The sequence below is a fragment of the Pleurodeles waltl genome, chromosome 1_1, assembly GCF_031143425.1.
Source record: "Pleurodeles waltl isolate 20211129_DDA chromosome 1_1, aPleWal1.hap1.20221129, whole genome shotgun sequence".
NCBI lineage: Eukaryota > Metazoa > Chordata > Amphibia > Caudata > Salamandridae > Pleurodeles > Pleurodeles waltl.
In genome coordinates this window covers 87,985,561-88,009,835 of record NC_090436.1, presented here as the reverse complement: position 1 = coordinate 88,009,835, position 24,275 = coordinate 87,985,561, and the positions used below count along the sequence as shown (strand labels likewise).

The 24,275-nt window shown below is 45.0% G+C and overlaps 1 protein-coding gene across 2 annotated transcripts in view; it reads left to right on the top strand.

Annotated features, from left to right (window-relative positions):
• The window catches only part of TPGS2 (tubulin polyglutamylase complex subunit 2), a 128,320-nt gene extending 111,096 nt beyond the window's left edge, over window positions 1-17,224 (top strand). For both annotated transcript variants that reach the window (XM_069218386.1, XM_069218295.1), the window contains exon 7: window positions 14,101-17,224. In XM_069218386.1, the coding sequence (XP_069074487.1) occupies window positions 14,101-14,328 (228 nt within the window). In that variant the 3' untranslated portion in view covers window positions 14,329-17,224. The remainder of the gene's footprint in view (window positions 1-14,100) is intronic.
• The last annotated feature ends 7,051 nt before the right edge of the window (window positions 17,225-24,275 follow it).

Sequence of the window (24,275 nt, the reverse complement as noted above, 5' to 3'; positions counted from 1 at the left end):
ACACACACAGGCAATAAATGAGGAACACACACTCAAAGACAATTCCAGGCCAATAGATTTTTATATAGAAAAATATATTTTCTTAGTTTATTTTAAGAACCACAGGTTCAAGATTTACAATCAATACTGCAAATGAAAGGTACTTCACTTAGGTATCATAGGAACTTTGAATCAGCAAAATAGCATGTACAGTTTTGGCAAAAATGGCAATAAGCTATTTTAAAACTAGACACAGTGCAAATTTCAACAGTTCCTGGGGGAGGTAAGTATTTGTTAGTTTTGCAGGTAAGTAAACCACCTACAGGGTTCAAAGATTGGTCCAAAGTAGCCCACCGTTGGGGGTTCAGGGCAACCCCAAAGTTACCACACCAGCAGCTCAGGGCCGGTCAGGTGCAGAGGTCAAAGTGGTGCCCAAGACGCATAGACTTCAATGGAGAAGGGGGTGCCCCGGTTCCAGTCTGCCAGCAGGTAAGTACCCGCGACTTCGGAGGGCAGACCAGGGGGGTTTTGTAGGGCACCGGGGGACACACAAGTCAGCACAGAAAGTACACCCTCAGCGGCACGGGGGTGGCCGGGTGCAGAGTGCAAACAGGCGTCGAGTTCGCAATAGGTTTCAATGGGAGACCCAGGGGTCTCTTCAGCGAAGCAGGCAGGCAAGGGGGGTGCTCCTTTGGGTAGCCACCACCTGGGCAAGGGAGAGGACCACCTGGGGGTCACTCCTGCACTGGAGGTTGGTTCCTTCAGGTCCTGGGGGCTGGGGGTGCAGTGTCTTTACCAGGCGTCGGGTTCTTGGAAGCAGGCAGTCGCGGTCAGGGGGAGCCTCTGGATTCCCTCTGCAGGCGTCGCTGGGGGGCTCAGGGGAGTCAACTCTGGCTACTCACAGGGTCGCAGTCACCGGGGAGTCCTCCCTGTAGTGTTGGTTCTCCGCAGGTTGGGGCGGGGGCGTCGGGTGCAGAGTGGAAAGTCTCACGCTTCCGGCGGGAAACTCGTTGTCTTTAAAAGTTGCTTCTTTGTTGCAAAGTTGCAGTCTTTGTGGAACAGGGCCGCTGTCCTCGGGAGTTCTTGGTCCTTTTAGATGGAGGGTAGTCCTCTGAGGCTTCAGAGGTCGCTGGACCCTGGGGGACGCGTTGCTGTTGCAGTTTTTCTTAAAGTGGGGAGACAGGCCAGTAGGGCTGGGGCCAAAGCAGTTGGTGTCTCCTTCTTCTCTGCAGGGCTTCAGGTCAGCAGTCCTTCTTCGTCTTCAGGTTGCAGGAATCTATCTTCCCCGGTTCTGGGAGCCCCTAAATACTCAATTTAGGGGTGTGTTTAGGTCTGGGGGGTTAGTAGCCAATGGCTACTAGCCCTGAGGGTGGCTACACCCTCTTTGTGCCTCCTCCCTGAGGGGAGGGGGGCACATCCCTAATCCTATTGGGGGAATCCTCCATCTGCAAGATGGAGGATTTCTAAAAGTCGGAGTCACCTCAGCTCAGGACACCTTACTGGCCAGTGACTCCTCCTTGTTTTTCTCATTATCTCCTCCGGCCTTGCCGCCAAAAGTGGGGCTGTGGCCGGAGGGGGCGGGCATCTCCACTAGCTGGGATGCCCTGTGGCACCATAACAAAGGGCGTGAGCCTTTGAGGCTCACCTTCAGGTGTTACAATTCCTGCAGGGGGAGGTGAGAAGCACCTCCACCCAGTACAGGCTTTGTTCCTGGCCACAGAGTGACAAAGGCACTCTCTCCATGTGGCCAGCAACATGTCTGGTGTGTGGCAGGCTGGTAAAACTAGTCAGCCCACACTGGAAGTCGGGTATGTTTTCAGGGGGCATCTCAAAGATGCCCTCTGGATGTATTTCACAATAAAATGTACACTGGCATCAGTGTGCATTTATTGTGCTGAGAAGTTTGATACCAAACTTCCCAGTTTTCAGTGTAGCCATTATGGTGCTGTGGAGTTCGTGTTTGACAGACTCCCAGACCATATACTCTTATGGCTACCCTGCACTTACAATGTCTAAAGTTTTACTTAGACACTGTAGGGGCATAGTGCTCATGCACTTATGCCCTCACCTATGGTATAGTGCACCCTGCCTTAGGGCTGTAAGGCCTGCTAGAGGGGTGACTTATCTATGCCATGGGCATTGTGAGGTTGGCATGGCACCCTGAGGGGAGTGCCATGTCGACTTAGTCATTTTCTCCCCACCAGCACACACAAGCTGGTAAGCAGTGTGTCTGTGCTGAGTGAGGGGTCCCCAGGGTGGCATAAGACATGCTGCAGTCCTTAGAGACCTTCCCTGGCATCAGGACCCTTGGTACCAGGGGTACCAGTTACAAGGGACTTACCTGGATGCCAGGGTGTGCCAATTGTGGAGACAAAGGTACAGTTTTAGGGAAAGATCACTGGTGCTGGGGCCTGGTTAGCAGGCCTCAGCACACTTTCAAATCATAACTTGGCATCAGCAAAGGCAAAAAGTCAGGGGGTAACCATGCCAAGGAGGTATTTCCTTACACGGATGCTTGCACTCTAGGGTGGGGAGCTCATCTGGGGGACCTGGAGATCAAAGGTCATTGGTCTCCAGTGGAACAGATGTTTCACATCAATCTGTTGGAATTGCGGGCGATACGTCTGTCTCTCAAGGTCTTCCTCCCCTCCCTTTGCGGTCAGTCGGTCCAGGTCCTGACAGACAACACTACAGCGATGTGGTATATAAACAAGCAGGGAGGAGTAGGGTCGTACCTTCTCTGCAGAGAGGCTCTGCGGCTCTGGTCCTGGGCTCAGGACCATCGGATTTGTTTGGTAGTAAACCATCTGGCCGGAGTTCTGAACGTACGTGCGGACAATCTCAGTCGGCACTTCTCGGCTGATCATGAGTGGCGTCTCCATCCGGACCTGATCCTTTACATCTTCTGGATGTGGGGGTTTCCTCAGGTGGACCTGTTTGCCACTCGGGAGAACGCGCACTGCCCATCGTTCTGCAGCCTCCAGTATCCGGTGCAAGGAGCGTTGGGGGATGCGTTTCAGATGTCCTGGTTCGCCCAGTTGCTTTATGCGTTTCCCCCCATACCCTTGATCCCTCGGGTTCTGAGGAAGATTTGTCGAGACCGGGCCCAAGTTATCTTGATAGCTCCGGATTGGCCAAGAAGGGTGTGGTATACAGCTCTTCTCCCACTCTCACTGTGCCCTCCGCTCCGTCTTCCTCACAGGGCAGACCTCCTCCCGCAGTCGCAGGGGCAGGTTCTATACCCCCACCTCCAGAGTCTGCACCTTCATGCCTGGAGATTGAACAGGGCAATCTGAGTTCCTTTTCTCTCCCACCAGAAGTGGTGGACGTTATTTTATCGGCCAGGCGACACTCCACCAAATCTATCTATGCTAGCAGGTGGGCTAAATTTGTGACTTGGTGTGGGGAGAAGCAAATTGATCCCTTGCGTGCCCACTTGTCTGACATTTTAATATTTGAGTTATCCTTAGCGCAGGGGGGGTTGTGCAGTTGCGACTGTTAAAGGCTACTTGTCGGCACTGTCGGCCTTTCTGTGTCTTCCTAACCAACCCTCTTTAATTAAGTCCCCTATAGTTTTGAGGTTCTTAAGGGGCCTAACTAATAGGTTTCCTCCCACTCCCTTTATTATGCCTCAGTGGGATTTAAATTTAGTGCTAACATTTCTGATGGGTTCGCTGTTTGAACCGATGCATTCATGCCCCTTAAGGTTGTTGGTATTGAAAATAGTTTTCTGGTTGCCATTACAACTGCTAGGCGGGTGAGTGAACTTCAGGCGCTTAGCGTTAAGCCCCCATTCACTTCCTTTTATGTGGACAAGGTGGTGTTGAGAACCAAGGCAGCTTTCTTGCCGAAGGTTGTTACACCCTTTCATGTAGGGCAGTCTATATCACTCTCGTCCTTCTATCCTCCTCCTCATCCATCAAAGGAGGAAGAGAGGCTGCACCGACTGGGTCCAAAAAGAGCGTTGAGCTTTTACATTGATAGGATGAAAGAGTTTCAACTGGAGGGTCAGCTCTTTGTCGGTTACGTGGGGAAGAGGAAAGGCAAGGCTGTCCACAAGAGAACACTATCCAGGTGTGTCATTCTTTGCATTAAAATCTGTTGGATTTAGAGCCCATTCCACCAGGGCTAAGTCGGCCTCTTCAGCCTTGGCTAGAGGTGTTCCAGTGGTTGACATCTGTAAGGCCGCAACTTGGGCATCCCTCCACACTTTTGCGAAGCATTATTGCTTGGATTCAGAGGTTAGGAGGGATGGCCATTTTGCACGGTCCGTGCTGCAGGATTTCTTGGTTTGACCATTCAGGCACCCACCACCGAGTGCGGTACTGCTTTGGGACTCTATTCATTAGGTGAGGAATCCACAGGTAGTTGTATCCATCAGAAGAACAAATTACTTATCTTCGGTAACGCCTTTTCTGGTGGATACACTAGCTACCTGTGGATTCCTCACGGTCCCACCTGCCTCCCCGTTGCTTGTATGGTCATACCAAGATTTCCTTGGGTGTGCATCTGTATTTTGTAGAAATGTATATATCGATGCAATTGCATATTTATATGGGTATATATATAGATATAAATATGTGTATAAATATATGTCTATTTGTGTATGGTTATTTTTAGTTGATATTTTGCGGTTGTTTTTGATTAAATGATGATCTTAAATATTTGGTTAATGTATTCATGTCAAATATATGTTGTCGGTGGTCACCTGTTCGCCTCAAAGGCACGTAAAAAATGGTGAAAACTGAAGTCAGCACGACGGCGAGGACCTCTTATTGCCTCAATGACATCAGACGGCGTCGCGTGGGAGTCAGGCAATTGTGACGTCCTCGTCGACGTGCAGAGCTGGAAAGAAAATTTCCGTTGAATGCTGGCACATTGGGAGAATTCATTAGGTGAGGAATCCACAGGTAGCTAGTGTATCCACCAGAAAAGGCGTTAACGAAGGTAAGTGACTTGTTCTTTTGGCACACTGGTGCCCCCATGTAAGTCCCTAGTATAAGGTACCCAGGGCATTGGCATGTGTAAGGCAAAGTGTCTTAACTGTATCTGTTTCTCCACGGGTAGCCAGTGGAGCCGTCTCTGGCTCCCACTGGCTGATGAGGAGCGGGGAAAATCCAAGACAAGACGGGCCGCAGCATTCTAGATAAGCTGTAATCTGTGAAGGGTAGCCTTACTAAAATTTAGCATGAGAGCGTTACAGTAATGCAATTTAGAAATAACTAAGACTAGGACGACTGTGGTTTTAAGTTCATCCTGAAGAAATTAAAAGATTTTCTTAAGCATTTTCAAAGACCAATAGCAACATTTGATTGTGTGATTAACTTGTTGCTCAAACGATCCTGTCAAATATAATGCCAAGGTTCCAGGCCGATAGGCAAGATGTTGCCCACCAGCGTGGGCTCCATAAACTAGTGTCCATCCCAAAGAAAATAATTTCCGTCTTTTCTCCATTCATTTTGAGCCAGTTATGGCTCATCCAGCTATTAATCCTGCTCATGCAGTCATAGAATCTCTCTGCCACCTCCTCCCAATTATGGTTGACAGGAATCATTAACTGAGTATCGTCCGCGTAAGACACCACTTGGAAGCCGAATGAACGAACCAATCTGGCCAGAGGTGCGACAGAAAGGCTCCGTGTAGCCCCAGCACTCCTTCCTGCGACGCACAGCCCTCTGCGTGCTTCTCCTGCAGCTTGGGGCCCTTCTCCAGTAGTGCTGCGTGGGCTCCTCTGTGACTCTTGGTTCCTCGTCCAGTGGGTCTCCTGTAGGGGCATGCCCTGCTGGTACCCGGCAGCTCCACTTTTGCTTCACTGCCACTTCTTTGCCAAGGCTTGTTGGTGGCTTTTCAACGCCACTGACCTACTTCGATCATCCATCTGGCATGGGACGTCAATTGCATCCTCCAGGAACTCTTCAACTGCTCCAGGGTTGCATTCCTGACCGTCTTCATCCTACTGTCGACCAACTACTGCATCAACAGCTGGGTGGGTAGTAGCTCCTATTCCTCCTGGACTCTTCTGTGACTTCAGGACTTGGTCCCCTTCTTCGACAGGTCTTCCTCTTCAGGAATCCACTGCTGGTTTCTTGCAATCTTGTCTGGGTGTTGCATTTTCTTAATTTTCTTCCTTTTGGGTGGTTTGGGGAAAATCTAGTAATTTACTCCATTTCTCCTGGTCACTAGGGGGCACTATGGTACTTACCTGTGGGGTTTCCTAGTGCCCCCAGCTCCCCTCTACACATTCCACTTACCTAGTTTGGGGTCCTGTGTTGGCATTCTATTTTTTTAGGGTTGAGCGCTCAAAGCGTTCTGTCTCAGTTGTAATCTCCTTATGGGCTTGTAACCACGCCCATCAGTTTGGTTGGTTCGTGGGCTTGCCTTTTAAAATTTGCTTGATATCATTAGTGAAAGGCATGCATACGTCATGCTTTTTCCGGTGTTTAGCCCTCCTCGAGTGCACCGGGCAAATACTGAAAACATGCGAGGCTTCATGTTTTCCGTATGGTTTCTGGACTACCTTTTCTCTTTATTTCGTAGGCAGCGCGATCTCTCTGGGCAGTAGTCAGGCGCTTTGCATGACATCGACCCTGCTACATGGATAATTGCACTTTTGCCGGTTACATGGATAACTGCACTTTTGCCAATACGTTTCGCTGCGAGCAAACTTCTGTTTCCTTTTGTGTGTCTGCTTCGCGCTCATGATGGCCGTCAGCTCGCTTTTGTGAAACTGTTTTACTTTCAATTTTCAGTTTGTGGCAAGAAAAGTCTGGTTTGAAGTTTACAACGCTACCCAGGGCATTGCAAATGTTTGTTAGTATATGGTCTGGGCTCCCCTTGGGGTTACATGTATCTAATTGCATTTGCACTGTTTTCTATCACTTTCTATGCCTATTTCTGATAACTAGTATACATATTTTGTGTGTTTACTCGCCTCCTATTTGAGGTTTGCTTATCTAGTGTTTTGGTACTGTGTTAATGTAATAAAGACCCCTTATTTTAGTAACACTGAGTGTTTTCTTTCATGTGTGTTAGTGCTGTGTGACTACAGTGGTATTGCATGAGCTTTGCATGTCTCCTAGATGAGCCTTAGCTGTTCATCCACAGCTACCTAATAGGGGATACCTGGACCTGTTCTAAGGTGTAAGTACCTCAGGTAGCCACCACACACCAGGCCAGCTTCCTACAATTTCTTTTAAATGTTTATGAGCCACCCCTACGTAGGCCTTACTGTCCATAAGGAAGGGCGCAGGGTATTTGAAAGTACAATATTTAGGAATTTAACTTTAAACATGTCCTTACAGTTAAAAAGCCACAAACCTGTTTTCACTCTAACAATGCTGGCTGTTCTGTAGAAAATTATTGGGTTATGTTATTACATTTAATTTCGGTTAAGAAACCGCTTAAAAAATAATTAAACAAAATCTAGCTGAATGGTGAAGTCAGATCTTTATAAATATTAGGGAAAAAGTGCTTTTAGAAAGTTACCGTTACCCTGCCTATAGCTTCTGGAGGCCCGTTTGCATTTATTGCCCACTTATGCCAATGAATAACTACCTTTTGATGAGGTGTGAACATTGCTCCTGGAGCAGAGAACAAAAGCTGTGGTGTAGGGAGGTTTTGTAGTGCCCTTAACTGGATGGCCAGTGGGCTCTGCTTAGGAACTTATTTAAATTTTATGAGGCTTCCCCTGTCACAGACAAATGATAGCTGACACCGGGATGAGGCGCTTCCTTTGTCCCCCCAGGTTGGCAGGCAGGCTCTAAGTGCTGTGAGCATCCTTTTTGACATTACAGTTTCAAATCCTGCTTGACTGTCAAATCATGCTGGACAGGTCTGCTGGGGTTTTACATATTACTCTCAGGGAACATTTCAAAGGGTAGAAACATGATGCCAAAACAATTCTTGTGTATTTCCTATGTGGCAGCTATAGACCTTGAAAAATCTATTCACCCACACCCTATGGTAGACCTATTTTTAGGCACTGCTGTCCCATCGGACGAGAGCTCAGACTGGCAAAAAACAGATGTTCTCTTCATTCAGAAAGTGAATGAGCAATAAAAAGGCCTTTAAATCTTAGTTTTATCTTGTTTTATTTGCTTTGTATTCCGAGACAGAGGTCAAATGTCAGCTTATGTGTTTTTACAAATTGCTACTTATTAAATCCTGGACTTTGGTGTTTAATTTTCCTTCTGTGACTTCAACGTTAGAGGATTTTGTATAGTCGAACTCTTGGACAATTGTGAAATGAAAGGCTATAGGAAGTCCATTTTTTTCCAAACACATAATATTTAACTAGCTTGTAAATTAACTGTACACCTATTTCAAAATATAACCGCAGTTAGGAAAGAACATGTTTTGTAAGTGTGAGAGGAACAAAGAATTTAATAGGATAAAAACAAACCAGAACACTTGACTTAGTGATGTGCAGATGAAAAAATATTTGTTGAAACCCACATTATCTTTTGTACACTATATAGTTTTATCAGGAAAACTGCGTGTCATTGGGAAAGATTGTGGTCATTTCAATGGAAAATGCACGTAAATGACTACTACTTCCTGCTTTAGTAATATATTTATTGAAAGTGTTTTTTAAGGTTGAATACGTTTTTATTGGTTTTGAAGCTTATAACTATAAGCCAAACCCCAAAACCTCCCCCAACGAAACCTGACCCCTCCCATTTCCTCCTGCAACCTCTATCCCCACCCCTTTTCCAACCACCCTCCCACCCCTGTTCCACAGTGTCCAGTGTAGGTCCACAGCTTCCTGGACATCAATAAGCCACAGTGTCTCTCAGGTCATCTGTTGCATGGTGGTCTTCCGGTACTCGCAAAGATCTATAACAATCATCAGTGTTCGAGTAATAAAGAATTCATAGGCCCCTTAGCCGTTTTGGGCATGTAAGTTCCCTGAAGTCAGATAGGAAATAGTTCATCAAGGGACCCCATTGTTTGTTAAAGTCCTTCCATTCCGTGCCTCGTTAGCCAGTTTTTCAATCCCTCCATTTTGAAAATGAGGGTATAGCGTCTTGATCCCTCACCAACAACATTGTTTGCTTGGCAGCCAGCTGCAGTGAAGTTATGAGATGCTTCCTTCTGACTCCTAAAGGGTATGTGTGATCATCTGTTCAGCCCAGCAGTATAGCCTCTGGTCATTGTGTCAGCTCTAAGCCCGTAATCTGGTGAATCTTCCACAAGACTCCCTCCCAAAATAGCCTAAGCTTCGGACAGGACTGCAGACTGTGTGTCAGTGATGTCTCCTCCCCTCAGCTCCTCCTGCACCCAGCACTTCGTTCCCTTGTTATCCAGGCCAGGCATTATGGGCTGTTATGCCACCAATAGAGAGCCTGAGTGTCGCTTCCCTCCCCACCGTGTGTGTGGTTCCTTGGGTGGCGCGTTGATGTATCTCCTGCCACTGATCTGTGTCTAGGGTGAAGTTTGATTCCCTTTCCCATGCTTTTTAGAAGGCATGTTTGTCTTAGTTGTGTTGTGTGTTTAGCATACGATTAACCCGGGAGATCACATGGATGTTTTTGGGGATTGTAATAAGGTATTTCTCAAAGGGTATGGGTGGTCTAGTCACTCCCTGCTGCTGTCCAGATGGAGGAACCAGTGGTGTAGTTGCCAGTACCTATATCTCTCACCTTCGTGGATCCCATATTCCTCCTGAAGATCCTGAAACAGTTTGCTCTCACCCTCCTCAAACACGTCCTGTAGAGTTTTACAACCACTCTCCTGCCACACCTGATTTTGGGCCCCAAGTCTTCCCCAGAGTGAAGTCCTTGTTCCCCCAGAGGGGGGTGAAGGGTGAAGGAAAGGACGTGAGTCTCTTCCGTACCGTCCACTTATCCCAAATCTCTAATGGTGCTCTTGTTACTGGTGATTTAGGTAGAGGTTCACTGGATCCTTCTAGTCCACGGCACCTCCCACAGTGGGCCCGCAGTCAGAGTATGGTGTACCATGCACCACTATGCAGGTCTCCCTGCTGGTCCATTGGTAAATACATCGGATATGGGAGGTCACATTGGAGAGGTTGGGGGCTCCCGTCACTGGGTTGGAGTAAACTCTGTTGTCTCGACACTCTTGATTTCTTACCTTGCCAGATGTAAGTCTGCAGGCCTCCTTTAGTTCGACAAAGTAGTCTCTGAAGCCTCAGAGCGCCAGAGTTTGAAAGAGGTAGAAAGTCCTGGAAGGGATCGACATTAAGCTCCACTATCCGTCGCCGAAGTGAGAGTGGATTTTGTTTCCAATTGTTGAGGTCCAATTTCACAGATTGTTTTCAGTCTCTGGAGATTTATGTCTTTTGTTTGACACAGCCTGGGCACCAGGGCAATTTCCAGGTATTTTATATGGGCTGTGGCCCAGCATATCGGGGTGGATTGCTGTAGCTCTCCTGCTAGAGGGGTGGGCAAAGAGACATTGTTTCTTTTTTTTTTTAGGTTAATTTCAATCCCGGAGGCTGCTAGGTAATCTGTGAGTGCCGTTAAAAGCTGTGGAAGCGACCAACTGGGGTCTGTGAGCGAGGCCAAGAATGCAAACAAAGTCAGTTTGATATTCTGTGTCCCAAACTTGATATCCTGTATCTGGGTATGCATCCTAATCTTGGGGGCCAGTGGCTCCAGCGTTGGCCCTGAAGCATTCCGCCTTGTCCTTATCTAATGTGTGAAGTTTCTCATAAGGGCCCTTAATTACAGATGGTGCTGCAGATTTGTCTAGTTCTAAATAGATTGACCAGTAGCTTGCCTGGCCTTTCTCCTCATTAATAATACCTATTGTCAAGTTTTGCCAGGCATTAGGCTGTCCTGTCCGTCTTTAGTGTCCTGAGCTCGTCTTGGGTCATTAGGATTAGGTCATTAGGATTTTCCTCTAGGTCGTTTGGGAATGCATGTGCTTGTGCTCATCCTCAAGTGACTTCAAGTCGATCAAGAGCCGCTGGCACAGATCCTCCGAAGCTTTAGTAATCCAGCTGCCTCTGCTATAAAATGTCCCCTCACCACCACTTTCAGAGCATTCCATTGTGTCATTGACGTTGTGTTTAATGCAGTTATTGATATTATGAACTGTGCAGGGGTATTTGAGAAGAAAGCCCTGTACCCTCCAGGACATTGCTATCCTAGGCGGCCCCAGATGGGAAATTGCGAGTGAGTATGAGGATTGGGATGTATCAAGTTTGGTCCGGTGCGTTAGGCCTCTCTCACCTCCAGGGTACCCTCACACCCAATCCCTCCATAAGCAGTCCTCTGCCCAGAAGTGTATTACCTGCATGCAGGTCACAGTGGTGATGCCTGCACCCCAGTTGCCAGGGGGTACCTCCACAGCAGGTACATCCGAGGCAGGGAGCCCCCACTCACCTGCTGTATTTGTTCAAGCACCAGCTTAAACTCAGCCATATGGTCTTCTCTACACAGGACCCTCAGATGTATGGTGCTATGGACTGTTGTCCATATCGGGCTAGGTGGTTTCAGGGGGAGGGAGGGGGGACCGTTTGAGGTCACACTCGCTGTCTAGGTTGTCACCTGGTTGTAGGATTCTGAAGACTTGGCAGGTTTCCTTAATCTGTTTGCTCACCCCTTGATTGCCCCTCCTCTCAAACTGCAGGCAGAAGGGATACCCCAATTTGTAGCCTACCTGGTGATGAAACTTAGGCAAACATCACTAACCCTTATTCTAATAGCACAAAACTGGGTCAGACAACTGTGGTACTCCACTCTCTAGAGATGTCTGTCAGCCCTCATAAGAGGCTTCTGCTCAAGCCTCACTTTCTCACGCAGAGCTTATTTTTTGTTCCTTGAGAAAGACGGTGGCTGGACGGACGGCCCTTTGCTTGGCCAGTGTGATAGCGGAAACGTCCTGAAATATCTGGATGAAATCCCCATTTTAACTTATGGGGCCTTCCCTTCTTGCCACTTCAAGCAGGGCCTCTTTGTCCATATAGTGGCGAAAACACACAAGAATATCCAAGACAGATTGTGAATTTTGGGTTGGGATGGTCCTGTGGGCACTATCAATGCTGGGGCATTCCAGGTCATGTTCCTCTAGAAGCAGCTCTGCGAGGCCTTGAATATATTGCTTAATGTCTTTGCATTTTATCCCCCAAGGGACTCCTATAATGCAAAGGTTGGTGTTCTTGGGTCTATTTTCCAGGTCCTCTTGTTTTTTTCCTTTATTTGAATCACCTGGTCCTGTAGATTGATCAAGCGAGCTGTTTTCTGAGGTCCAGGCACGATCTTCTTGGGTGCTTTCAGGTAGTTGACTCTGTGACAGAGATAATCAAAGTTGGGGTCTGGTGGATGCCATGTCATAAACTTTGTGTCCCACTGTCTACAAAGCGTACCTGGACTGGGTCACTAAGGTCCCACCTGCCTCAGAAGCTACCAGGCGCCAGCCGTGTCTCAGTGCCACTAGCCAGTCGATGGGAGTGCCTCATGAGGGAGGGGACCAGTCCCAGGCCTGTATCAGGTTCCCCACACACAGCAGGCACCTACCTGCAAACCCCCTTACCAGTGCTCATAGTCAACATTACAGTTACGGCAAGTATATTATTTAAGGCACTAGACCCGCAGGTCTGGTAAAACACAATGATGATCTTTCGCGGCCTGCTGCTAGAAGGCCCTGCTTTGTTCTACCAGCCTTCTGTCTCGGGGTTTATTGAGGATACAGTGACTGCCTGGAACTGGATTTTAGTGTTGGGCTGCGGGAGGACATTTGGATTACCATAGTACACTCCCCACACACATCTTGAGCCCTCCAAGCCTAGGTTTAATGTGTTCAAATATGTCTGTTATCTTGAAAATGCCCAGAAGAAGGGAGGGTTGACCCTGGGAACTTTTACTCAGTTGGTTAGTGCCAGGCATAACTATGACATCTCCAGGTACCCTCTTTAGAACACTGCTGGACCTTAGGGAGATCAGAAGAGGACTGAACATGCTGTCTGTTAACTGAGAGGAGCCCTAAATGACTGGATCGGCTCCCTCTTATAGCCAGGACAAAGAAGTAGGCTCCAGGGGTGACTATGCTGGCCTCTTTACAAAGCTACAGGGACACAATATGCGGCAAGAGACCTTTTATGGCAACTGCCCAAATGACCTGGGCTGGACCCCCATGTTGGCCTCTGCTTGCCACCCTGTGAATCTAAGTGCATCCCATAAGGCCATCTGTGGCTTTGGAACTTTTCTGCTGTGGTGGACGTAGAGGTAAAATCTTTGACCAGGACAAACATAGTTGCTATGTCCAACACATATGCCATCGCAGTCACTGTCAATTTGCACCTAGGTCCCAGACTACTGCAACTGTGGACTACCGTTGGCACTTTATGCTTCTTGGCGCTATTCTTACTTAAAACCTTAAACAATCATATTTCCGATTCCCCTTATTGGATTTTTGTCATTTTTGTGTAATTCTATTTATTACATTTTACTATGTTTTTCCTAATTCGATTTGAAATGTATATTGTGTTGCATTTTAGCTTTATTACTGTTTTGGTATTGCATAAATACTTTACACAGAGCCATGTATTGGTCTAGTTCTGATTGAGGACTCAATTTACCTCGATTCTATTCAGATTTAAATATACTGGATTCAGCATATGGTAAAACACTAGGATGCATTTTATAACAAACTCAGAAAAGCACCACATCTGCTTGTTCCTATTAGTAGTGAATTCTGTAAATGTTTCTTGGGAAGCAGATGACCTCTCCCTGTTCCTCTGTACTCTTACCTTTAGAAAGCAGGGAGTGCCTAATTACCGTAATTCGGTCTGTCATAGTGTACCGTTGCTCATGCTACACAATATGTCTGATTATCTGTGCATGATTAAAACACGTTTCTTGGGCAAGTGAGAGAAACACTCTCAATGGTAGGCTTAAAAGAAAATGTGAAAATTCATGGTTGAAATTACCAGTTTTCAGCCCTGAAAACTAGAGGATGATACCCAAAGTACCTAATTTGTGGATTATATTGGGGAGAAAAAAATGCAGTAGATTTAGAGGTCGCCTAGTTAATAACTGCCACATTTTAAGATGAGGAATTTATGTTGCATCTTAAAGACTAAAATGTGGATCCTCAACTGCGTGAAAATGATTTGATTTGTTGATTTCAACTTCTATCTTGCTTTCTGCTTTTCAGCAATGGTTTAACATGTACAAGCCACTCACCTTCAACCCAGCTTTGCTTACAGAGGAGACAGATACCTTTGTGAATAAGCTTGATACTAACAAGGTTTTCAGAAGCAAGAACAAAACACCTGTCACCAAGAAGAAGTTACCTGCCCAGCCAACAGCCTCCCCAAAAAGTCATGGGAACACGGGTACTGTCAAGAACACATCTGTTTCAAGCAATACTGGAAGGAAATAGCAGATGCCTCTTTTGTCCAGCCCAGCTAGAGGAAAGTCTGACCCCTGAATTCTTTACACGATTTCAAAACACTGCGCTGCAGATGTGAACAGAGTTATGTTGGTGATCACAAATGTTTTAAAAAGCAGTTGACCTGCCTTGTGGCATCCTTGCATGAAATCTGTGGTTATCACTGGTCATCCACAGGGCCAGATCCATGCTAAATTTTCATCAATTTCATGCAATTGATCTAAATGTGAATCATTTGGATAGTCGGCGGATTTCTTGAACCTCTGACATAGGCTTTCATGGACCTACTTTCACAACGTCTGACTTACATTACAGGAATATGGAGGTACACCGTTTAATTTACTCGATTGGCACATCATCTAGTGTAAATGCTGGATGTTGAGACCCGTAAAACATTTTGGTACTCTTAAAGGCATTTTACTATTTCCATGATTGTAGCGTGTGCGTTGTAAGTAGTTCTTCTAGTCTTAATGCTGTGATGGTATCACTAATAGAGCTAGAATTGCGAACGTGAGGCCGTGTAAAGACTTAATATCGATCTTTTAACAATGTTTTAAACGTTTTGAAGTTATGTAAGATGTTTACAGATTACTCAAATAATGGTCAGAGTATGATTTACTTCCTAAATGATTACAAGAGCTTTAAAACATGATTGTTACTTATTATTTTGATCTTAGCAAAAATGGTGCTTCCAGATGTAGGTGTTGCTGCGCATCATTCCTTTTAATCTACAGAACATATAAATCCCTCAGCACCACCTCCTAAAGGGAGTAGCTGTCTGAATTTTAGTCTTCCTATAAACTGATGTTAAAGCCTGAGTGTTCAGAATTCGTTTTATGAACAATGAGTATTGCTGCAGGATAAAATGCCTAAGTTCAGACTTTTTCAGGCAAACTTGTTTGGGGTCAGGATGAAATATCTAGGATCTGATTTACAGAAGGGTGCTTAATGGGAAATCTGCCCAAATTATAGAATCAGTGAACCTGCAAATTGGTGTGTTGAGTTAAGACAACTGCCACACTCCTAACAAGCAGCTACAATATGCAGAATGAAACAAAGGCAGGTCCAGAGCGCAAAATTTAAACAAAGGCTACTGCTGTCGGAAAACTAAATTTTCTCTAGCCAAACTATAAATTAGGTGATAAGTCTGTTCATGCTAGTAGCTTAGAGTACCTGATTAAAGTGCCTGCTGTATGTCTGAAGGATCAAATGTTGGCAAAATAAATTACTGATGTCAGTACTCGATTGGCCTTGTATGCTATATCGTTAGACATATGCTTTGCTATCACACTGTATTAAAAGGAAGCATTGTTGAGCCCAATCAGCATTTGATTTGATAGGTTTGGCTTCACGCATTATAAGCTGATGTGCATGAACAAACATGGAAGGACATGTACAATTTTCGTAAGCAGCCTCTGAAATTCCAGATGAAACCTCCACATTCTCACATTATGGTGGTTTTTAGTTAATTTGATAAAACACCTGTATTTAATATTTCTATTTGAACTAGCCTCAGGGCTGACTTTGAGTATTTCAGATCTGCTTCTGTGCTCAGCTATAGTGGCAAAAAAGACATCACTTGGTAATGAACTAAAGACCAACTGTGACCAATGATGGTCCGAGATAGCTGGTTTCAGGCTTGGTTTTCAGGATGACCACTGCTAATGAGTTCCACTTAGATTAACTGCATGTACATTTATTTTATATGGCTATTCAGATAATCATCCATGTATCCAATCCTTATGGACATTTCTTAAGAGATATTTACTATAGATTACTGCACATGTTTTATTGAGAGAGTTCTGGGCATGATGACTGATTGCATAGTAAACGTTATAAATTGATAAGTACTTTCAGACAACACTAAAAACGAAAATGGTTACTCACTTGTAAAACTTTATTCATCTGCAAGTTGCCTCTTGGTACTATTTAACTTTTATTTTCAGGGTTGTTTTCAAATTAGAGTACTAAAAGTCCTTTATCTTGAACTAGAAAAGAGGCGGTGTATGGCACCGGTTGCTTAGTCTCCGTTTAAGCAGTTTTAGAAACCAAACACTTCAACAGAAGAAAAGGCACCTCTCACAGCGCTGAAAGACTTTGAATTCTGTGACATTGAAGATCAAAGGCCTTCCATTGATGTCAGTTTCCATATTGAAATATTACATTTTTCTGACAATTGTTGACAGTGATCCTAAAAAAAAACTGCTGACCATTTTTTGTTCAAGAATTGTATGGAAATCTTAAACGGAAATGTGAATTTTATTTCTTTATAAGCTATCTCCTATTCTCATGTGTCAAAATACAATTGTAGGTTTGCACTTACTATTGGACTAACTTTATTTGCATTGACCTTTACAAGCCTTCAGAAGGAGCACATCAAACACCAGCAATGATGAGTGCAAATTATATCATGGTTTCTCTACAATGGTTGGAAAATGAGTGGGTCACTTGCATAAAAGGTTGAACGGATCAATTCAAGTTTTCATGATACTCGTATGAAATTGTTTTTCTGAGTAGATCCATTTTTGTAGATAAAAGTTACAATGTCTCTTTAAGTACGTAGGTTATGATTAGAACTCATGTTGCTGGTTCCATACACGTCATTTTAGTCACTACAGAAAATATCCATTTTAAAACTAAATGCAATCCTAGAGTAAAAAGCAACCAAGAGATCTCAAGAAATGAGAAGTGATGAAGTCTGCTACAGCTTTTGAAACCTATCTTTATCTGTATATTTAAATATATATATTTGATTTAGAGTTTTAAATGTATTTATTTATTTATTTATTTATGTGCAGGTGTATTATATAGTGCTAAGAAAAAACAAAAAAACAAACTGGCTGAAGGTGACGGTGTGAACTTCGCACATCTATACAAGCTAGTTGCTTTTGAAAATAGGTTAGAGGGGAAAAATTAATGGTATCATAGTTTCTGTGGATGATTGTTAGGGTCAGGAAGGGCAGTAGTATGAGTGTTCATTAGATTTCATTGATCTGTTTGAACCTGGTAATGAGAAGAAACATTTAAAATGAGTAAGCCTTGGGGGATGGGGAAGAGGGTTGGTATTCTGATTTCCATCAAGTGTCCACTTACACTCCAGTTCTACATGCCATTGAGTCTTTGGTTGACTTGGCAGCATAGTTAGGGGGTAGTGTTAAGCCAATTTAAAGATCAGTGTTCTGAGATTAGTGTGGGAAGCACTCGTCCACAGTATTAACACCCCTTTCTTGAATGCCTGAACTTCTTGAAGTTGTATTGCAGAACCTATCTTAATAGTGTACATAATCTGTGAGTTTCATTTTGTTTACTTGGGAGGTTTCAGAAAACATCCTGATATTACTTTAATGTGTTCTGACCACACAATGTAATGGCATATTATTTCATGATGTGTACCCATGTTGAAGAATGATGTGTGATAACCCAGTACCCTGGATATCCTAGTATCCCTAAAATGTTAGGGTCAGGTAAAAAGTACCAAGAAAGGCATATAGTCCTTTGGAAATGATCAACCAGTGCTTCAATTGTATTTTGGTGCACAGGGCAGGTGATGGTGTTTAATTTTCTTAATTTATAATGTATCTCAGTGCCTCATTAAGATTGGCCACCTTCTCCCCATTCTAATGACAATAGTTCAGTGTCTGAAATGGTGTTCTGTAATACCACCACCAACACTCTCCAGTGGCTACACTATCTCATTCAGTTTATTCCTTTGCAAATTGCATGGTTCCAGTGAAAATAGAGGTAATGTTATACATACACTTGCAGGTATCATCACATGCCACTAATGTAGCTGATCTGATCTGTTGTAATTGCTGTGACAAATAAATTCTGAGTTGAAAAAGAGATCCTAGAAATATTAGGGACCACATCACTCTGAAAGGGGAAAGTCTTGCATATATATTCATTACATAGATGAGTGACACGTGCATTGCACTGCCTTTTTTCAATCATTGAACATAGACCTTTTGGAAGAAAATCCTGAAATGGGTTAGAAAAGGATGTTGGCTGCCGTGTGGCTTTAAAATAATCTTTCTCTGTGTGATTAATTGATACCTTTTAATTAAATCTCAAAACGAGTGCTAACATGGAACAGTATATTATTCGTTTTTAAGATCTAAATGGATGCTATTTGTAAATTGTTTGCATATCATGAAAGTGACCCTGCATAGTCGTGTGAGTTGTGTGTTCACATATGCAAGAATCATTTTTTCACTTAGATGCCACTTACAAACTACATACAAGCGAAATATATTTGTAGAATCCATCTCACGTCCATGAGATAGCAAGTTGTAAACATTGACAACGAAGATCAGGAGATGCTAGAGACTAGTAGGGGCTGTAGTGTTTCTGTTTTATGAGAAATGCAAACTGGGTCAGACAGAGTGTTCTGCCAGTAAGTGCATGTGTAACTATATGAAAAATGCAAACTGCTTAGGGTCAGAGTGTTCTGCCAGTAAGTGCATGTGTAACTATATGACAAATGCAAACTGCTTAGGGTCAGTGTTCTGCCAGTAAGTACTTGTGTAACTATATTGCAAAATCAGAAGGAGGATGGATCAGAGATCTACAGCTACTGATTTATCATCGAATTGCATCATCTTGTTATTTTGATCATGAACAATAAAATACGATTTACCTTTAAAAGTGCTAGTTTTTCCTTGTAAATATGTATATTGTGAATAGATCCGACATTCTGCCACTATCAACAATGTATCTTTCAAAGGTCTTCCATTCTTTGCTTTGATGTCACAACAGTGAGAAACTAAATTGGATTATTACTGCTTTGTGTTCATAATACTCCTAAAGAAAACAAATCGAACTGGATATTGCATCCTTATAGCAAAGAGAGCTTCCCCACATCCGGCAAAAACATTGCATTAGACCTCAAACAAAGGCCAAATATACCCTAATCGTATACACAAAAAACCCACGTTGTTTTTATATTGATGAAGTTATTTTAAACTTCAGACTAATGAAATAAAAATATCATAATTGTTATTCAAGTGTATGCACAATAAATAACTGAAGGTTTCATAAAAATGGAAATAAATATATTATCCGTTACAAACATTGCTCAGTGTTTTTTTTTTTACCTTTAATAAAAAAGAAAATTATGTTTGTGATGATATCTTTGTACGGACCCACGTGTCAGAGTGTAGTTTTGGTAGCTCTCCACAGTGGGGGCATGTTTTTCATCTCTGAGTTAAGGTGATGTTGGAGGCGGTACATTCTGGTTGGCTGAGGCGTGGCCCTAGCCAGTCAGAGCCTACCACTCCTGCCAGGGATGGGTGATTACACTCACTGTATAACCTGCTGTCACCTTCGGGTAGCTTGGCACAGGGCAGACAGGCTTATCACAGGGGCAATGTGTAAAGCATTGACACTGGTCTTCCCCACAGCAAATACACTGAGCTTCACAAAAGAGACTTCACACAAGGTGTATGTAAATAAAGTTTGTATTCAACACACACATTAGTTAATACAACATGAACATCATGTAAATCAAGGCATTAATCACATTTAGAAATGTCACTAGCTGCACTAGGCCTAATTTTGTTATACAATATTATCAGTATGTACACATGAGAAAAATAATACACTCCCTCCCAGCAAACTAAAGCGGGGCCAAAACTTTGTCAGCACGGGACCCACCCCAGCGATTATCCCAGTTCAATATTACACAGTTATAGGGTGCATCCCGGTTCACAACGATACCAGCAATGTGTACATACAGAGAATTGCAGCACTTTTAAATAGCACCGCAACCTAGGCTGCACAGGTAAAAACAAATATCCATTGTGATAGTCCTCTGATAAAGAAACAAAATGTATGGACACACTCCCACTACCTCCGCACAGACACGCGGTGCCACGGATATCAGGCAGGTTAGTATAACACACTCGCACACATTCGCTCCCAGTATTCTAATGTGATGCAGTGATATCTGGCAGGTTAGTGGTCACTGAGCTCACAGACGCCCCTGGGTCCAAACATTCCTCCACCCTCCAACCAGTTCCTACTGGCTAAACGGCCCACCCCTCCCCCCCCCCCACGAGCTGAAAATGAGAGCACCCTTTCCCTGGATTCTAGGTCGCTCGCAGACGGAGTTACAATTATTCAGGATTCTGGGGCGAAGGTGGGGGGAGGAGAAAGAGATACAGGCTGATCAGGCAACAGTCAACAAATGGAGGTTTGGCCACCACTTGAGAAGTTAATTCAGGGGTCTCTGCACTGTGCCTTCCGGAGGGTCACTTTGGGACACACTCTGTTCACAGTGGTGCCAAGCCAGGCACTCCAGTACACATGTAGTTACCAATTCCGTGCCTCCCTGGAAGGAGGCACATCGTCTGGTGTGCGATGGCCTAAGGTGCACCAGACAATTATGATCACACACAAAGAGTTATCAATGCCATACCACCCTGAAATGAGGCACACCGTCTGGTGCCTGATGACTTGAGTCACACCAAACAAATCCGGACATGCACAAAGAGTTATCAATACCATACATCCCTGGAATGAGGCACAGCGTCTGGTGCGCAAAGACTTGAGTCTCACCAAACAAATCCAGACACAGACGAAGAGTTATCAATGCAATTCCTCCCTGAAATGAGACACAGCGTCTTTGTGTGTGATGACTTGAGTCGCAGCAGACAAGTGCGGCCTCCAGGTGCAATACTTAGTTCCACGCCCACACCGCTTCTTCCAGGTGACGTCCAGCAGAGGATGTAGGTACTTAAGATTGCACTTCTTTCCAGATGACACAGGTAGAAGGTGTAGCTCCCTTGCGGAAGGTCTTTGATGTCCCTGAGACCTCCACCAGAGAATGGGGGCAAGCCAACAAGCATTTGGAGAGCACACTTCAGGGTGCCACACGGCAGCAACCAGTTTGCCCAAGCCAGCCACAATGCAGTAAGGGTGCCCGGTTCCATCCTAGGGCAGTAATTACTCCTGGTGCACAACAGATACTTCTGGCAGTGTGCACCACGTGATCTAGGGTCACTATCCCACGTTCCTGCAGTGTATCACCACTTTGCTGCAGTGTGGCACCAGTAGTTATACTGTAGTGTGCCTTTGAAGTTGGGGTAGGTTCAGAGGGTTCCCCTTTGAACCACAGATGTCGCCCCAGAATTTCAGTCCTGTCTTTCATGAGGCTGTGGAAGGCAGATCTCAATCTTTAGTAGGGCTATGATCTACCTCCAAGAGGCCAAGTGTCAGAACCTCTGCCTCATATAAATCCAGCCAGGCCCCCAAATGGCAGAGGCCTTTGTTTCAGTAGTGTGCCCATGTTTTTTAGCTGTTGCTGGGGAATGCACAGATGTGCTCCTCCATCCCCCAGTGTGGATTGGAGTTGAATTAAAAAGCACACAAAGAGTTTTAGGGCAGAGAAACACCCACTTTTTAAAGTGGCATTTTACCATGATTATTGACAAAGCCACTTTAACCAAAGAAAGGGATTTGTCAGGACGAACCCAGTGATAGTAATCAATAGGAGACTGCTCTGCTGCAATCCACTGTAGCAGCTAGGAGTTACTGTAACACTTCATCCATGTTTACCTACGGGCAGAGCAGCTCTCCTATGCAGTAAAAACACACATGGCTATTCTTCACTCTCTGGGCATATGGACCCTTGGGCACATACAAGCCTGCATTGGCCGGCTGGACACGTGGCTAAAAGCACCATAGGTGCAAGTGAGTACTCAGCCCTGCTAATGCATGCGGATACATGTTTAAACCACCAGTGGTACTGGTGCTCACACACAGACCAGCTCTACTTCCCAACATACGTGGGAAGGTCGTGTGCACATTCACATTGTACTTGCAGTGGAAAGTGCTCAGGGCCCTAAGGCCACTACGAGGCAATCAGCAAAACTGACTACAAAAAGCAAAAAAGTTTGGGGAAACACCACCTCAGTGTGTCAGGTCTAACAGGTGACATCATAGGTAACTCATGTTTTAATTTTGTTGACTGTGATGTCAGCAAAAGCGCGCCATGAAAAATTTAGTTTTTGAAGAGCTATTTCTTATCCATTCTGTAAGTTCTAAAGCAGGGTTTCAGGTTAGTCAAAGTCACATGATATCACATCTCAGTTAGACCTAATTGTTTAAATCAATCACGGATTCCAAATGTGATTTGTGTACTGGAAACTTTTGAATTTTTGCCTTTATTGTCATTGTTTTTTCATTTAATAAAATAAAGATTCTAAGCCACATTTGAATGTTAACAAGGGGAGTTACATGATATTTCTGTTTTAAAATATAGTTCTTCGTTTGAAGCTGTGATTAAATCCACAACAAGTGTCAGTGACCATGGAAAATAATTCAATTTAAGAGTATGTATATAAGGATTGCTTTATTGTATTATATATGAAAAACAAGGTACAGTCTATTTTCTTTATAGAATTTTAAAACACAACAGCTTTATAAGCTGTATGACAACACAGCATTATGGGGGGGCAGACCAGCCAAGATGGTGGGCGCGACGCCCTAGAGTTTCCATCTCCTGCCCGACAGTCGGCATCTATCCGTGCCCGCGCACCGGCTGAGAGGTTACACATCTATGCCAGAAATCCCCTAGGGGCCCCCGTTCGCACGCCGGCATCATGTGCTTCATCCTGATGATGCTGGAAGGCGACTGACCCGGGGACCACATGGGAGCCAGTGGCATGGCAGAGGCTTACTGCCTCTAGAATGAGCTGCAGCTGTAGAACAGGCAATCATCTATACTGAGGCACTGCGCTACTGCAGGGGCTGTGAAAAACCCGGGGGCCCTGAGCCACGACGGAGGCAGGGAAATCGGTCCAGCTCCCATGGAGGGTGGTCCACTTCAATGCGGCTGGGTGAGGAGCTGTGCAGAGGATCCTGAACAATTGACAACAGTAAGAACAAGAGTCAGACCCACCATTGAGGGGCGTCCGTCCCCCTGGCGGGGACGCCTGGGGACCACTGCACACCCAGTTGGACAGACCCTGACTGAATCCCAGCTTGGGGAGTGCGAAGGCCTGAGGGCTCGATCGAAGCAGCTGAAGGTGGCTAACTGGGGCAGTGTAGTGTAGGCGATGGCCGGCACTGCACTAAATAAATAATGGAGGCAGAGTCCTGACTTGTTGTTATGCTGGCCTGACCGGAGGCAGATGCAATAATGCTGCGGGTAGACACGGATTGTTCCTCTGTCTACTGCGGCTCCGCTGCGTCACGTCTCACGGCCCTCCAAGCCTTTTATTACCCGGGTCACATGACCACAGATTAAACCAATACACACACCCTTTGCAGGGTGAAACCCCACGAGGTGCGGAGGAGGAACACCTCCCCTCCAGCACCAAACATTGTTGGTAGTGCCAGGCGCACAGTTTCATCACTGGCGTGACACTACATTCCTCCTAAAAATTGAAAAACAAACAAATGGGCACACCACAGAATATCACATATTAAACATCCACCATATGGTCACGAAGTTTGACTGAGGGGGCAGGATTACGGCGCAATTGTACCTGGTATTCTCGGCTCGCCCTGTGCTTACAGACGAACCTGACACAGGGGATGACGTATCATCTGACACAGGCACAGGCATAACACCAACTCCACTCTCGACAGCGCTCCTCAGAGTCCTCGCCGGTGGTAACTGATGATAGGTCGTCATTGGATGCGTGAACATTCGCATCCACTTGAGACCCTTCTGGACAGTTACATTTCTTGAATAAAGACACATTCCTGGTCACCACATCATTTCCTCTTCGAGCCACCACCAACAACCCACGTCGCTTAACAACCCTCCATGGCACAGGATCGAAAGGCATGCGGAGTTTGCTGCCTGAATTGGTGACCTTGAGCAGTACCTGATCTCCCACTTTCAGATCTGACGGCCTGGCCCTCTGACAAAGGCTTGCCCATCGGTTGGTGGCAAATCGGCATTCCTGGACTTGAACAGGATCAATAGGATT